This window comes from Bison bison, unplaced genomic scaffold, assembly GCF_000754665.1.
Source record: "Bison bison bison isolate TAMUID 2011002044 unplaced genomic scaffold, Bison_UMD1.0 scf7180017864360, whole genome shotgun sequence".
In the NCBI taxonomy this organism is placed as follows: domain Eukaryota; kingdom Metazoa; phylum Chordata; class Mammalia; order Artiodactyla; family Bovidae; genus Bison; species Bison bison.
In genome coordinates this window covers 694,465-710,746 of record NW_011494932.1, presented here as the reverse complement: position 1 = coordinate 710,746, position 16,282 = coordinate 694,465, and the positions used below count along the sequence as shown (strand labels likewise).

Sequence of the window (16,282 nt, the reverse complement as noted above, 5' to 3'; positions counted from 1 at the left end):
TGAACTCCGGGAGTTGGTGATGGACAGGGAGTCCTGGTGTGCTGCAATTCATGGGGTCGCAAAGAGTCAGACAGGACTGAGTGACTGAACTGAACTGAACTGAGCTGAACTTTGCTAAGTATGCAAAGAAGACCCCTCTGAAAAACGTGGGCTTAATTGGAGAAAATATCACTATGCCCTTCAGCCCATATCAGATTCCTCCTGAAAGTTCTACAAACTAAGTAATGGTAGAGCGACTAAAATCTAATGAACTATTTTCATCTGCAAGTGAAGCAGCTTCTCTTTTGTTTGGTCTTATTAAGTGATACACAGAAGTATGCCCTTCATTTCAGAACATATAGCCCAGTGCAGCTGTATGCTACCCTTTTCTTTATCTTTAATCTTTTCTTTTCTCATCAGATATGAAAGAGCCAATCACTTAATAGGCATCTACTGGTCTTCACTGTGAAAAGCATATATTTAAAATGAAAAAAAAAAAAAAAACCCTATATAGAAGTCCAGTTATGTAGAGAATTGATAAATAAATGACATGAATTAATAAAGGAACAACTCAATAATTTACTTACTGAGTCCACTGTACGAACACAACCAGATTGCATAATGAGTCAGGAAGCCATCTGAATTCAGATCACACTGTCAAGGGCTTTGAGGAACACCACCTACGACCACCGTCAGCAACAGGCTATTAACTGTGCATGAGTCATTCAGGGAAGGTTAAGGGAGGCTTGTTGGTCTTGACAAATGATTGTGAGCTTGATAGGAAGCTGAAGGAAGCTCCAAGAAGATTATTCTGTAAAAGACTCTGTAACCTTTGAATGTTGTTTTACTGTTGCTAAGTCATGTCCGACTCTCTGCAAGCTCATAAACTGCAGCACGCCAGGCTCCTCTGTCCTCCACTATCTCCGGAGTTTGCTCAAATTTGTGTCCATTAAGTCGGTGATGCTATCTAACCATCTCATCCTCTGTCGCCCCCTTCTCCTCCTGGCCTCAATCTTTCTGAGCATCAGGGTCTTTTCTAATAAGTCAGCTCTTCACATCATGTGGCCCAAAGTATTGGAGCTTCAGCTTTAGCATCACGTTTAAAGCGCACATTTCTATTCAAAACAACTGAAAGGCTTTGTACATGGCTGGACACTAACTTGTGTTCAAGGTTAATGTAGACAAAGATGAGATTCAATTTCCAGGAAGGAACTGAGTCATTAAAGTCATCAAGTCCTTGCTAAAGAGTGAGAACTTAATTTTAAGGTGTAATTAAATGGTTTTAATGCCTTGTGGCTCAGACGGTAAAGAATCTGCCTGCAATGCAGGAGACCCAGTTTTGATCCCTGGTTTAAGAGCCCCTGGAGAAGGAAATGGCCACCCACTCCAGTATTCTGGCCTGGAGAATGCCACAGACAGGGGAGCGTGGCAGGCTACAGTTGTCGCAAAGTGTCAGACATGACTTAGCGTCTAACACTGACTAAACTGACTGAAGGCACGATAAATGAAGGGGCATGATAAAACGTTTGGGTTAAAAATATAAGTCTAAAACCAGTGTGAACAAGACAATGGAAGATGAAGGGTATGAAGGCAGATGGAAAAACAAATGGAAATAGTTGAGATGAGAAAGAGCAATAGTGAAGTTGTGGAGTAGGGGTAAGGGAAGTGTGTGTGAAATAGACGTTGGCAGAGTTTCAGGACAGAGCAGGTGTTGTGGGCTCGAGAGAAGCCTGTGTTTGGAACAGTGGACCTCAGAATTGTCCACACAGACAGCACTCTTTTCATCATAACACTAACATATTTCTTGTTATTTTCACTTTGTTTTAGAGCAAAGGCAATAATAGGTAAAACTGCAGCAGGAATCAAGGCAGTGGCTCCAAACAAGGTTGTTGTTTAGTCGCTAAGTTGTGTCCAACTCTCCATAGACCGTAGCCCGCCAGACTCCTCTGTCCAAGGAATTTCCAAGGCAAGAATACTGGAGAGGGTTTGCTATTTCCTCTTTCAGGGGAGCTTCCCGACCCAGGGATCAAAACTGTGTCTTCTGTATTGCAGGCAAAAATCTTTCCTACTGAGTAACCAAGAAAGTCCAGTTACTGTATTCTTTTTAAAATAATAAAATTAAAATTGTATATATTTAAAGTGTACAACATGCTGTTTCTATATACCTACGCACACTTACTAGACCTCAGTATTTTAAATTATTGACTATGGCATTTATTGACTTAGACTTGAACAACCTGAATTATTTTCAAGTAATTTTTCCTTTAATTAAATTCTGCTAACATCATGTTTAATTATTTTAATGCCTTCTTATTAAACTAATGTTTTGTCCTACTAGAGCAATATAAAAAATTAACATTTCAGAAATATGGGTTGAATTATTAAATGATGTAATAATTTATAGATATATATTATTGAAATGCTCTAGGATTTGGTGGTGCTAGTGGTAAAGAATTCGCCTGCCAATGCAGGAGACATGGGTTCAGTCCTTGGATCTGGAAGATCCCCTGGAGAAACACGTAGCAACCCACTCCAGTATTCTGGCCTGGAAAATCCCACAGAGGAGCCTGGTGGGCTGCAGCCCATGGGGGCGCAAAGAATCAGACAGGGCTGAAGTGACTTAGCATGCACACAGGGATTTCACACTCAATAATAAGTTCACAGTTTTATGTCACACTGTTAGGTTGTAGACCAATAAAAATATTTTTTATTTTAAAGTATTTAAAGATATTATTTTAAAAATTACCTTCCTCTAAGAAAATGCAAACAGTTTTGTACTGGGTCATAAAATCATTTAGTACTGAAAGTGAAAAGTGAGGACAAGAGATTCAGATATATCTTGACCTGAATTGCTATGATTCTAAATATTTTTAAAATATATTTTAAATTAAAGATATATCAGATTCTAAGGGGTTTCTGAGGTGGTGCTAACTGTAGAGAACCCACCTGCCAATCCAGGAGACATAAGCGATGCAGATTCGATCCCTGGGTTGTGAAGATCCCTTGGAGGAGGGCATAGCATCCGACTCCAGTATTCTTGTCTGGAGAATCCCCATGGATAGAGGAGCCTAGCGGGCTACAGTTCATAAAGTCGCAGAGTCGGACACAACTGAAGCGACTGAGCATGCATACATGCAAATTCCAAAGGTATACCAAGTCCTTAGAAAATCTTCCGGTATGATTTTGTAACATTTTGTAATCTAACAGAACTCTTGAGCTTCCTAACCAAGACAATCTGAGAGGTGAGATTTTATGCCCCCGTGAGTGCTCTGCTTCCTGGTATCACTTCAGTTTGTTAGGGCACACACTGAAGTGGGTAGCATCGCACTACTGATCAACAGAAAGCCTCACACTGTTGCGGAAACCACTGTAACCATGTCTGCTTGAAGAGCTTCTCTGCATCTCTAAATGTGAATTTTACAGAAGAGCAAACACTTCGTTTGAACTACATTGTTTGTCAGATTGCCTGAGGCACAAAAGTTAGAAAATCTCTAGTGCTTGCTGCATTTTGCTAGGCTGTTTATTAATTTGCTCTGTTGATTTTTTGCTATGAGGTGAAAAAAAGATGTCCTACACAATATTAGTTTCAATATTCTTTTATATTTGTAAATAAAAATATTTGGAAAAGGCCTTGGAGCAGAATAATAAATGTATTTATGATATTGTTTGGCACAACTTGATATTATATATAATATATCTTATATAGTGGCATATCACTTTTATACTCACCTAACATGGATAGTATCTGTTCTTAGGCAACACATGATCTTCATTGCTTTTAGACTACTTAATTTTAGTAAGATCATTTTCTTATTTAAAATTAATAACACTTGGAAATAATGTCTCTTTTTAAAATATCTTTAATCTACTATTTTAGAATAAAATTTGGGTTAACTATTACTTGAATCAATCATCAAATGATTTAAAAATTTAAGAGTTTATTGTTGAGAGTATGCTTTAATGTAGTTCAAATATAATATACAAATCATTGTTCCAAAAAAATTCTCATCTTTCTCCCCAGGATCTGACACTTTAAGATACTAGTGCCTAATTTTTCTTCTGTGGAAGAGAAAATGAGTTTTTTTTAGATAAATAAATAAATAGATATCGTATATGTATAAATGCACATATGAATGCATATATACACATATGTAGGTGTTTTTATACATGATATATATGAAGCAAACCATTTTTAGTTTATTTAACTTGAAATCACTTACCTTACCAATTTTAGTTTTGTATTTTAAGTGAGATAATGACAAGGAGAGAGAAAAATAAATAGTTTTTAAATATTAAAATAATTTTTCCAGCATGTAGACTATAGACTACATTTATTGTGACAGAGACCATAAGGGCCCCTCTGGACAGACTGCACAGCAACCTTGAGTGATAAGCTTGTTATTTTATGAGGCTAGAAGTCCACATCATTACAGATTTTAAAAGGAAATATTATCAAAAAAAAAAAAAATCAATGACTACCAAGAAAAAATTACAAGGCATTACCAAAAGGAAAAATACAAATAGTATTTCAAAGATATTTGAAAATATCTCTTCAAAATATACAATTTGAAGAGACAGATGGAACATCAAAATCAGAAAAGGCAGGGTAGCTGAAATGATCAGACCAGGACTTTAAAACAACTATGATTGCTACACTAAGGGTGCTAATGGATAAAGTAGACAGTATGAAGAACAGATGGGAACTGTCAGAAGAGAGACAGAACGTCTAAAGAACCAAAAAGAAAATACTGTAATAGAAATGAAGGATGCCTTTGATGAATGTGTAAACACTGGACATGGCTGATGAAAGAATCTACAAGCTTGAGGATGTCTCAGTAGAAACTTCCAGGGTTCCCTGGTGGCCCAGTGGTAAAGAACCCACCTGCCAGTGCAGGAGACATGAGTTCAATCCCAGATCTGGAAGAATCCCACATGCTGAGGAGATGAGCCTGTGCTCCACAACTGTTGAGCCTGTGTTTTAGAGCCCGGGAGCTGCAACCACTGAGCCCATGTGCTGCAGCCGCTGAAGCCTGTGCCCTAGACCCTGTGCTGCAAACAAGAGGAGCCGCCGCAGTGAGCAGCTCCTGCAGGGCAACTGGAGAGTAGCCTCCACTTGCTGCAACTAGAGAAAAGCCTGTGCAGCAACAAAGACCCAGAACAGCCATAAGTAAAAAATAAAAAGACACGTCCAGAGCTGAAAAGCAGAGAGAACAGAGACTGAAACAGTAAAAATAAAACCAATATTCAAGCACTGTTGGGACATCTATAAAAGGTATAATATATGCACAATGGAAGTACCAGCATGAGAAGAAAGAAAGAAAAATTCTACCAATAATAACTAACAATTTCCCCAGATCAATGTCAGACACAAAACTACAGATCCAGGAATCTCAGTGAACCCCAAGCAGGATTACTGCTCCCCACAAAAAAAAAAAAAGAATGAAAAGTGTATCTAGGCATTTTCAACTATGGAGAATCAAGGAAAAAATCCTGAAAGAAACTAGAGAGAGGAAAAATCACCTTCTCCATAGAGGAGCAAAGAGGAATTACATTTACCTTTCCCTCAGAAACTATACAAGCAACAGATTAGAGTGAAACACAGCCATCTCTTGGTATCTAATGGGGAGTCAGTTCCAATATCCTCCACGGATACCAAAATCCATGGATGCCTAAAACCCTTACATAAAATAGCAAGCACAGCTGAGTCTCATATCTGCAGGTCCCACAACCTCGGATTCAACCAACCGTGGATCGTAAAAGTAGTACCCAATCCAAGGTTGGTCGAATCTGACGATGTGGAACCCTAAGATATCAAGAGCTAAATATATTTAATGTTTTAAGATGAAAAATATCCATCAACCTAGAGTTCCATATGCCCTGTAAAATTATCTTTAAAAGTGAAATAGAAATAGAAAATAGAAATAGAAATTCAAACAAAATTGAATTTATTGCTGGTAAGACTGACTTTGTAAAAAATGTTAAAATTATTTCTTTAGAGAAAATAATAATGTAGGAAAAGCATCAAAAAGGTGTGAGTGGAGATAAAAAAGTTTCATTTTTTCTTATTCTTAATTGATCTAACAGGTGACAGTTTGTTCAAAATAGCATCAACAACAATGTATTTGATTTTGTATACATTTATAAATATATATATATATATGATAAGTAGATATATATGTATATATCTCTGATATATGTGTAGTTTGATATAGTGTGGTTTGGAATTGCATTAGCTGTAAATTTATATTTCATACTCTAGGGCAGCAACTAAAAAAGTAAAAAATAAAAAAAGGTATAGCTGACATGTTAGAAAGGAGGAAGAATGGAATCATGTAAAATTCACAATTAAAACCACAAAAGACAGAAAAAAGAGTGAAAGATAAAATAGAAACAGAGAAGAGGGACAAGAAATAGAAAACAGGTACAAATATTCTATATATTAGTCCAGTTATACCGATATTTATTTTGAATATCAATGGCTTAAATGCACCAATTAAAAGATGAGGATTGTCAGAGTGGATCAAACAAGATGCAACCATACACTATCATAAAGAAACCCACCATAAATGTAAAGACATCTATAAATTAAAAATATGTGGATATAGAAAATCATACTTTGTTGTTGTTCAGTCACTGAGCCACATGCAGCTCTTTTGACCTGATGGACTGCAACATACCAGGCTTCCCTGTCCTTTACTATCTCCCAGAATTTGCCCAAATTTATGTCCATTTAGTCGGTGGTGCTGTCAAACCGTCTCATCTTCTGCTGCTTTCTTCTCATTCTGCCTTCAATCTTTCCCATCATCAGAGTCTTTTCTAACTAATCCGTCAGCTCTTCATATCACATGGCCAAGTATTGGAGCCTCACCTTCAGCATCAGTCCTTCCAGTGGATATTCAGGGTTGATTTCCTTTAGGATCAACTTGTTTGATCTCCTTGCAGTCCAAAGAACTCTCAAGACTCTTCTCCAGCACCACAGTTCAAAAGCATCAATTCTTCGGCACTCAGTCGTCTTTGTGGTCCAACTCTTATATCTGTGAGATGGCAAGAATCCTTAAGGTGGCAAGAATACACAGAAGAACTGTACAAAAAAAGATCTTCATGACCCAGATAACCACAATGGTGTGATCACTGACATTGAGCCAAACATCCTGAAATGCAAAGTCAAGTGGGCCTTGGGAAGCATCACTGCGACAAAGCTAGTGGAGGTGATAGAATTCCAGTTGAGCTATTTCAAATCCTAAAATTTGATGCTGTGAAAGTGCTATACTCAATATGCCAACAAAGTTGGAAAACACAGCAGTGGCCACAGGACTGGAAAAGGTTAGATTTCATTTCAATCCCAAAGAAAGGCAATGCCAAAAAATGTTCAAACTACTGCACAATTGCACTCATCTCAAACACTAGCAAAGTAATGATCAAAATTCTCCAAGTCAAGTACATGAACCATGAACTTCCAGATGTTCAAGCTGGATTTAGAAAAGGCAGAGGAACCAGAGATCAAATTGCCAACATTTGTTTGATCATCAAAAAAGCGAGAGTTCCATAAAAACATCTACTTCTGCTTATTGACTATGCCACAGCCTTTGACTATTTGGATCGCAAGAAACTGTGGAAAATTCTTCAAGAGATGGGAATACCAGGCCACCTGACCTGCCTCCTGAGAAATCTATATGCAGGTCAAGAAGCAACAGTTAGAACTGGACATGGAACAGACTGGTTCTAAATCGGGAAAGGAGTACACCAAGGCTGTATATTGTCACCCTGCTTATTTAACTTATATGCAGAGTAGCACAAATTGAAATCAAGTTTGCCAGGAGAAATATCAATAACCTCAGATATGGAGATGACACCACCCTTATGTCAGAAAGAGAAGAAGAACTAAAGAGCCTCTTGATGAAAGTGAAAGAGTAGAGTGAAAAAATTGGCTTAAAACTAAGCCCAAAAGTTGGCTTAAAATATTCAGAAAAATAAGATCATGGCATCCAGTCCCATCACTTCATGGCAAATAGATGGAGAAACAATGGAAACAGTGAGAAACTTTACTTTTTGGGCTCCAAAATCACTGCAGATGGTGAATGCAGCCATAAAATTAAAAGACATTTTCTCCTTGGAAGAAAAACTGTGATCAACCTATACAGCTTATTAAAAAGCAGAGACATTACTTTGCCAACAAAGGTCTGTCTAGTCAAAGCTATGGTTTTTCCAGTAGTTATGTATGGATATAAGAGTTGGACTATAAAGAAAGCTGAGCACTGAAGAATTGATGCTTTTGAACTGTGGTGTTGGAGAAGACTCTTGAGAGTCCCTTGGACTGGAAGGAGATCCAACCAGTCAATCCTAAAGGAAATCAGTCCTGAATATTTATTGGGAGGACTGATGCTGAAGCTGAAATTCCAATACCTTGGCCACCTGATGTGAAGAACTGACTCATTAGATAAGACCCTGATGCTGGGAAAGATTGGAGGCATTAGGAGAAGGGGATGACAGAGCATGAGATAGTTGGATGACATCACCGACTTGATGGACATCAGTTTGCGTAAGCTCCGGGTGTTGGTGATGGACAGGTAGGCCTGGCGTGCTGCAGTCCATGGGGTTGCAAAGAGTTGGACATGACTGAGCGACTGAAGTGACTGACTCACATCTGTCCATGACTACTGGAAAAACCATGGGTTTGACCCTATGTATCTTTGTCAAATAGAGGAATCTCTGCTTTTTAAAACACTGGGGTTTGTCATAGCTTTCCTTCCAAGGAGCAAGTGACTTTTAATTTCATGGCTGCAATCACTGTGTGCAGCGACTTTGGAGCCCAAGAAAATAAAATCTGTCACTGCTTCTACTTTTTCCCCATATATTTGCCATGAATTGATGGGACCAGATGCCATTACCTTAGTTTTTTGAATGTTTAGTTTTAAGCCAGCTTTTTCATTCTCCTCTTTCACCTTCATCAAGAAGCTCTTTAGTTCCTCTTCAGATATGCTATACTAACATTAATCGAAAGAAAACAAGAGTAAGTTTTAATTTCAGACAAACAGACTACAAAGCAAGGGTTTTTATTAAGTATTACATATTGATAAATTTGTCAGTCCTACAAGAAGACATAACATCTGGGTGCACCTGACAACAGATCAATAAACGACATAAGGCAGAAACTGATAGAACGAGGGGAATAGATGCACTTACTGTCATAGTTAGCATCTTCAACCCCCCTCGCTCAGAAGTAGACAGATCCAACAGGCAGAAAATCAGTGAAGACATAGGTGAACTCAACACCACCATCAATTAACTAGATGTAATGGACATGTATGTCATCAAACAGCAGAATACACACTCTTCTCAGCTCACATGGAACTCTTACCAGGATGCATCATGTTCTGGGCCATAGTTCAGTTCAGTCGCTTAGTCATGTCCGACTCTTTGCAGCCCCATGAACCGCAGCACGCCCGGCCTCCCTGTCCATCACCATCTCCCAGAGTCCACCCAAACCTATGTCCATTGAGTCAGTGATGCCATCCAACCACCTCATCATCTGTCCTCCCCTTCTCCTTCTGCCCTCAATCTTTCCCAGCATCAGGGTGTTTTCCAATGAATCAGCTTTTCGCATAAGGTGGCCAAAGTATTGGAGTTTCAGCTTCAACATCAGTCCTTCCAATGAACACCCAGGACTGATCTCCTTTAGGATGGACTGGTTGGATCTCCTTGCAGTCCAAGGGACTCTCAAGAGTCTTCTCCAACACCACAGTTCAAAAGCATCAATTCTTCGGCGCTCAGCTTTCTTTATAGTCCAACTCTCATATCCATACATGCCACTGCTGCTGCTGCTGCTAAGTCACTTCAGTCGTGTCCAACTCTGTGTGACCCCATAGACGGCAGCCTACCAGGCTCCCCCGTGCCTGGGATTCTCAAGGCAAGAAAACTGAAGTGGGTTGCCATTTCCTTCTCCAATGCATGAAAGTGAAAAGTGAAAGTGAAGTCGCTCAGTCATGTCTGACTCTTAGCGACCCCATGGACTGTAGCCCACCAGACTCCTCCATCCATGGGATTTTCCAGGCAACAGTACTGGAGTGGGGTGCCATTGCCTTCTCTGATCCATACATGACTACTGGAAAAACCACAGCCTTGCCTAGATGGGCCTTTTTTGACAAAGTAATGTCTCTGCTTTTTAATATGTTTTCTAGGTTGGTGAAAACTTTCCTTCCAAGGAGTAAGCATCTTGTAATTTCATGGCTGCAGTCACCATCTGCAGTGATTTTGGAGCCCAGAAAAATAAAGTCAGCCCCTGTTTCCCCTGTTTCCCCATCTATTTCCCATGAAGTGATGGGGCTGGATGCCATGATCTTAGTTTTCTGAATGTTGAGCTTTAAGCCAACTTTTTCACTCTCCTCCGTCACTTTCATCAAGAGGCTCTTAAGTTCTTCCTTTCTGCCATAAGGGTGGTGTCATCTGCATATCTGAGGTTATTGATATTTCTCTTGGCAATCTTGATTCCCACTTGTGCTTCCTCCAGCCCAGCGTTTCTCAAGATGTACTCTGCATAGAAGTTAAATAAGCAGGGTGACAATATACAGCCTTGATGTACTCCTTTTCCTATTTGGAACCAGTCTGTTGTTCCATGTCCAGTTCTAACTGTTGCTTCCTGATGTGCATACAGGTTTCTCAAGAGGCAGGTCATGTGGTCTGGTAATCCCATCTCTTTCAGAATTTTCCACAGTTTATTGTGATCCACACAGTCAAAGACTTTGGCATAGTCAATAAAGCAGAAATAGATGGCTTTCTGGAATTCTCTTGCTTTTTCAATGATCCAGCGGATGTTGGCAATTTGATCTCTGGTTCCTCTGCCTTTTCTAAAACCAGCTTGAATATCTGGAAGTTCACCGTTCACGTATTGCTGAAGCCTGGCTTGGAGAATTTTGAGCATTACTTTACTAGCGTGTGAGATGAGTGCAATTGTGCGGTAGTTTGAACAGTAGTTTGGGCTATAGAACATAACCAATTTAAAAAAAAACGGAAACCATAGTGTACCTTATCTCTACTATATGAAATTAAACTAGAATGCAGTGAAACTAGAAACCAGTAATAGAAAATAGCTAGAAAATTCTGAAATACTTGGAGAGTGAACAATGTATTTCTCAATAGCACATAGGTCAAAGAAACTTAAAGAGAAGTTTTTAAGTATTTATATAGATGGAAATGAAAACAAACCTGTTGGATCTTTTATTAGAAGAAATACTGAAGTAGCATGTTGAGAAGTGCATTTTGGAAATGAACTCACACAACATTATTATTGTAAAGTTGTATTTGCAGAGTAAGTGAGGAAGTAGACAAACTGCTCATTTCTAGGGACTGTGGAGAGAAATAAAAATGCACAAGTTACAGCAGAAAGCCTTGTACCCATACAATTGAGAGCTAAAATACTTGTTCAATAAAATTATTAGTTGCCAAAAGAGTAGAGTTGTTAACCTGGGTCCATAAATCACGAATGAGCCTTGGTGAGAGAACCGGGTGGCGAGCAGGAATATAAGGGTCCGTGAACACTGTGTGGTTTGGGCTGGGAAGGAAGTTCATTGTTTATATGTAATGTTTCCAGAATTTTAGAGCCACAGTCTGCTGATTGACAGGTGTCAGTTAGACTGCATTTCTACCAGGGACTTGCATGATGAGTGGGTTTTAGGAGACAGTTGAGATGTTAAATCCAATAAATATTTAATGCAAATTTATTGAGAATCTTCTGTGTGCCATACTGGCTATTGTTTGTAAAAGATGCAATTTTTAAAAAAACACAGGAGTCCTTGCTTTCAGAGTTATTCTTCTACATAATTTTTAGACTCTTTCAAAATTGAGCAAAGCAAATAACCACAGTTGATGGCATCGAAAAAGTTTTTTGTTTTCATTCTGCATGGTATTTGACTCCTGTTAATTAGAAACAAGTAAAAATATCCATTGGAAAGTGACTTAGGACAATAATAATGGATCATTTTGTGTGAGCACCCAGCATAGAGCATGTACTGTATGCTAAGTTAAAAATGTTTTTTTGTTCAAGGTAACTGAACTGCACAACATCAAAAACATAACCAGGCTGCCTCGAGAGACAAAGAAGCATGCAGTGGCAATTATCTTTCATGATGAAACGTCAAAGACATTTGCCTGTGAATCAGGTAAGTAATCACAGCCCTGTCTCCAGCTTGAAGACCTGGAGCTGCTTCTGAGACAATAGCCCAGATGCATTAAGATCCACCTATGAACTGCATGGCTTATTGTGGTGAGAATGTGCTGTGGAAGACTGTTAGTAAGCTTGGTCTCTCTGTTGCTACAGATGTTATCGGTGCCTGTTTATTATCTGGCTGTGTCTGGATTTTGTTCCCAGGTGGTCTGACTTCTGAGGTTTCCATTCAAGCTTGGAGAATTAAGCAAACAATGCCTGTGGGGGTGTTTGTTAGAGCAAGCTCCTGACATGTGCTCTGGTTCTTGCCAAGTGCCATTGGAGGCAGTTGGTAAGGCGTTAACAGTGTAAGAGTGTGGCACGGGGGCACAGCCACGGTCCCTAGACACTCCAGAGCAGACCTGTGAGCAATTGGTTGCTTTCATGGATCCTTAGTATTACAAGTTAAGTACATTTCAGATTGAATTTTAGCATCCCAGTTCATAAAGCACTCTGACATTATTGAGACACTAGGCAGTTAATCATTGGAACTCAGTGTTTCTCATTTTGGAATCCCTGTGAAAAGTGAAAGTGAAACTTTCTCACACACACGCTCAGTCGTGTCCGACTCTTTGTGACCCCATGGACTATACAGTCATAGGAATTCTCTGGGCTGGAATACTGGAGTGGGTAGCCATTCCCTTCTCCAAGGGATCTTCCCAACCCAGGGATTGAACCCAGGTCTCCCCCATTGCAGGTGGATTCTTTACCAGCTGAGCCACCAGAGAAGCCCTGGAATCCCTGTGTTGTGTAATATATTAGTTGGCTTATTATAGTTTTTTAAAGATTTTTCTCAATGGAATGGTGTTTTCATTTTATACTGGATGGAAGCAGAAAGCACTAAGTCTTTGAAAGATGTGAATTTAAAATAATGGTTAAGTCTTTTAGGAGATGCTTTGTTAAGTAACTTTTCAAAGGTAGTAAACCTTCTGTATTTACGGTTAAAGTTTATAGGTGTACTTATTACTGGATTATATTATTCAAGACTGATAAGGTCACTTTGCCTAAATAAATTGCTCACACCTACTCACCTACACTTATCTTAGTTTTGCTAAATTGAATTAGAATGTGTCAAAGTGTTCCTCTTTCCTTGAATGCCTTTATCCTTTTTATATACTTTCTTCACTTGCCATCTGACCTCATTTCATCATTTAGAATTGACTTTTGTGGTGGTTGAATAGAAGTCTTTCTGGTAATATAAATCCCCATGTGATAATAGAACCTGTCCCAGCCTTGCTGGTGTCATATATTAATATCCATTAATAATCATATATTAATATCTGTGCCTTCTTGTTCACTGTCTTGCTACTTGATCACTTCAGTTTTCTCTGAGCTCTTAAATAATGTCTTAGATTAAATCTAATAACTCCCAGAAAACTAGTTTTCCAAAACAGATAAAAGATCATTTTCTCTGTTGTTTGTATGTTTCAATTTTCACTGTTGTTTTACAGTTTTTAATTGTCCTGAGTTGCGTTTTGGGTACAGAGACAATATTGGAGGCTACTATTTCAGATAAGAAGGATATTGAATCATGTTTCTACATAATTCTGAAATTTATTTTTTTATTTTAATTTATTTATTATTAACTGGGGAACAGTTGCTTTACATTGTGTTGGTTTCTGCCATAATTCTGAAATTTAGGCTCACAGCTGTAAACCCCAAGTCTGAAATTGGAAGATTTTAAATACTTTGTCATTGGTGGTGGATTCATGGTAGAATTTTGAGAAATGAAGGTCTCTTCACTCAAAGAAAATGGCCTTAAATTCCAAGAGAAGAGTTTCCTGACAGTGAGGCTGAGGCAAGATCTAAGTGTAAAAGTGAAGAACGCTTTTGTGTGCAATTCTTGCAGAGAGTTTTCAGCTAGCTTAAATTATGATTAATTTGAGGGTATTATTTTTTAAACCATTTTTAATATGTAAATGTAACAGTCTGCTTTTAGATGGTAGTAAAAATGTTTAAAAAGTCATGGCACAGTTTTTTTAAATTGTCTTAACTTCATGGCGTGCCAGTGGGAAAAAAGGAAGTACTTAAAAACTGATAAGGAATTTGAGTACTTTTCCTTGGAAGTTATGTTTTTTAGATAGATACTAAGATGCAGTAGTCTATGTCTTTTATTAAAATGACAAAATTATATGGAAACAGACTACACTGAAAAGCAGTTAGAGTTGTGAAAATCAAAATAACAAGATTAAAGTCAAGATTAAAAAGAGCTCTCACATTTATTTGGAATGAAAGTGCAGATAAAATTGTATTGTCATAATGGCTAGTGGGAATGTGAATTGTTTCAAGTATTTTTTCAAGAAAACTGACAACTGCTGTTGTAAACATGTATACCCTTGACTCAGTGAACCTTTTGGGGAACATATTTGGTGTATTATACATTATGTGTAATGATAACAAAATTGCTGAATGCCTATCAAGAAAATTGTTGAATAAATCATAGTATATCCTTATCATGAAATATTATACAATCACTGGAAAGAATTCTAAATAACCCAATTAACTTAAAGGCATTTTGTGAAGTGTAGTTCTTCAGGCAAAACAACCAGCAGAGAAGTATGTACTGAATAATCACATTTGGTAATAGAAAAAGTGAGAGAAAGAGTGTGGGTCTTCACAAGCATTCTCTAGGTGAGAGGAGATGATAATGAAGTGGGATAGAAAGGAAGATGGGTAAAATCAGCAAGCAAAAAGGAAAAGTAAGAAAATACAGTGAACACAGAAAAATATCCAGCATACAGACTGTCCCATTTGTATGAAATTATGCATATGTGAGGGCTCCAGGTGGCGCAATGGTAAAGAATCTGCCTGCCAATGCAGCGGACACAGGAGATGGGTTCTGTCCCTGAGTCGGGAAGATCTCCTGGAGGAGGGCATGGTAACCCACTCCAGTATTCTTGCCTGGAGAATTTCATGGGCAGAGGAGCCTAGCGGGCTACAGTCTATGGGGTCACAAGAATCAGACACGACTGAAGTGACTTAGCACAGGCACATGCATATGTGAATGTAGCCATGAAGTTTTTGAAAAGTGAGTCATCAGGGAAATGCAAATTAGACCATAAGGAAACAACACTATGCATCTGTCTAAATGGCTTAAAAAAAAAAAAAATTAGTGAGACCACTGAATGCTCGTATGGTTTCAGGAACACTGGATCACTCACACGTTGCTGGTAGGAATGTCACGTGGTACAGCCACCCTGGAAAATGGGTGGCAGCTTCTTATAAAATTAAATATGTAATTTATACACAATCCAGCAATTTCACTCTTGAACATGTATCTCAGGAAGAAAAAAAAAACATACTCCACACACACACGCACACCTGTACAAAAAGTGCTCATAATAGCTTTATTCATAATAGTCCAAAACTGGAAAGAGCCCAGAGATGCTTCAACAAACTGTGGTATACCGACCCCATGAGCTCCTCAACAGTAAAAAGGAGCAAACATTTGATACATATAGCAATCTGGAGGAATCTCAAGTGAATTATGCCCAGTGAAGAAAAGCCAGTCCCAAAAGATTATACACTTTGTGTTTTCATTTATACAGCATCTGTGAAAGGAAGCATTTTACAAATGCAGGACATGTTAGTTGCCAGAGGTTAGGGATGGGGTTGGGTGTGTGGAGAGCAGGACTGTGTGGTCATAAAAGGGTAACATGAGCTTCTGTTGGAACTGAGTGGTTATCTTGATGATGATGGTGTACACACAAACCCACACGAGTGATCGATTGTGTCAGACTTCATACACACACAAGTAAAACTGAGGAAATCTGAATAAAATCAGTGGTCTTCCAATGTCAGTCTCCTGGTTATGATGTTGTTGTATACTTTTGCAAAATACACTGCAGGAAAGCAGGCAAAATATACACAGGATCTCTGTGTAGTATTTCTTACTACTATGTGTGAATCTACAATTATCTCAGTAAAATTTGCAATAAAATATTAGATCTATATCAGTTATCTGTAAGGTCATCTATGATATATTTTTTCATTTATATTTTAATTGGAAGAAAGTTGCTTTACAATGCTGTGGTGGTTTCTGCCTTACAACAATGCAAGCCATGCATAATTATATATGTCCCCTCCCTTGTGAGCCTCCCTCCC

The 16,282-nt window shown here is 38.5% G+C and overlaps 1 protein-coding gene across 1 annotated transcript in view; it reads left to right on the top strand.

Annotated features, from left to right (window-relative positions):
• Positions 1-16,282, top strand: part of DOK6 (docking protein 6) — a 193,480-nt gene that overhangs the window by 21,626 nt on the left and 155,572 nt on the right. Inside the window, exon 3 of the mRNA XM_010855226.1 lies at positions 12,020-12,134. Coding sequence (XP_010853528.1) covers positions 12,020-12,134 — 115 coding nt within the window. The remainder of the gene's footprint in view (positions 1-12,019; positions 12,135-16,282) is intronic.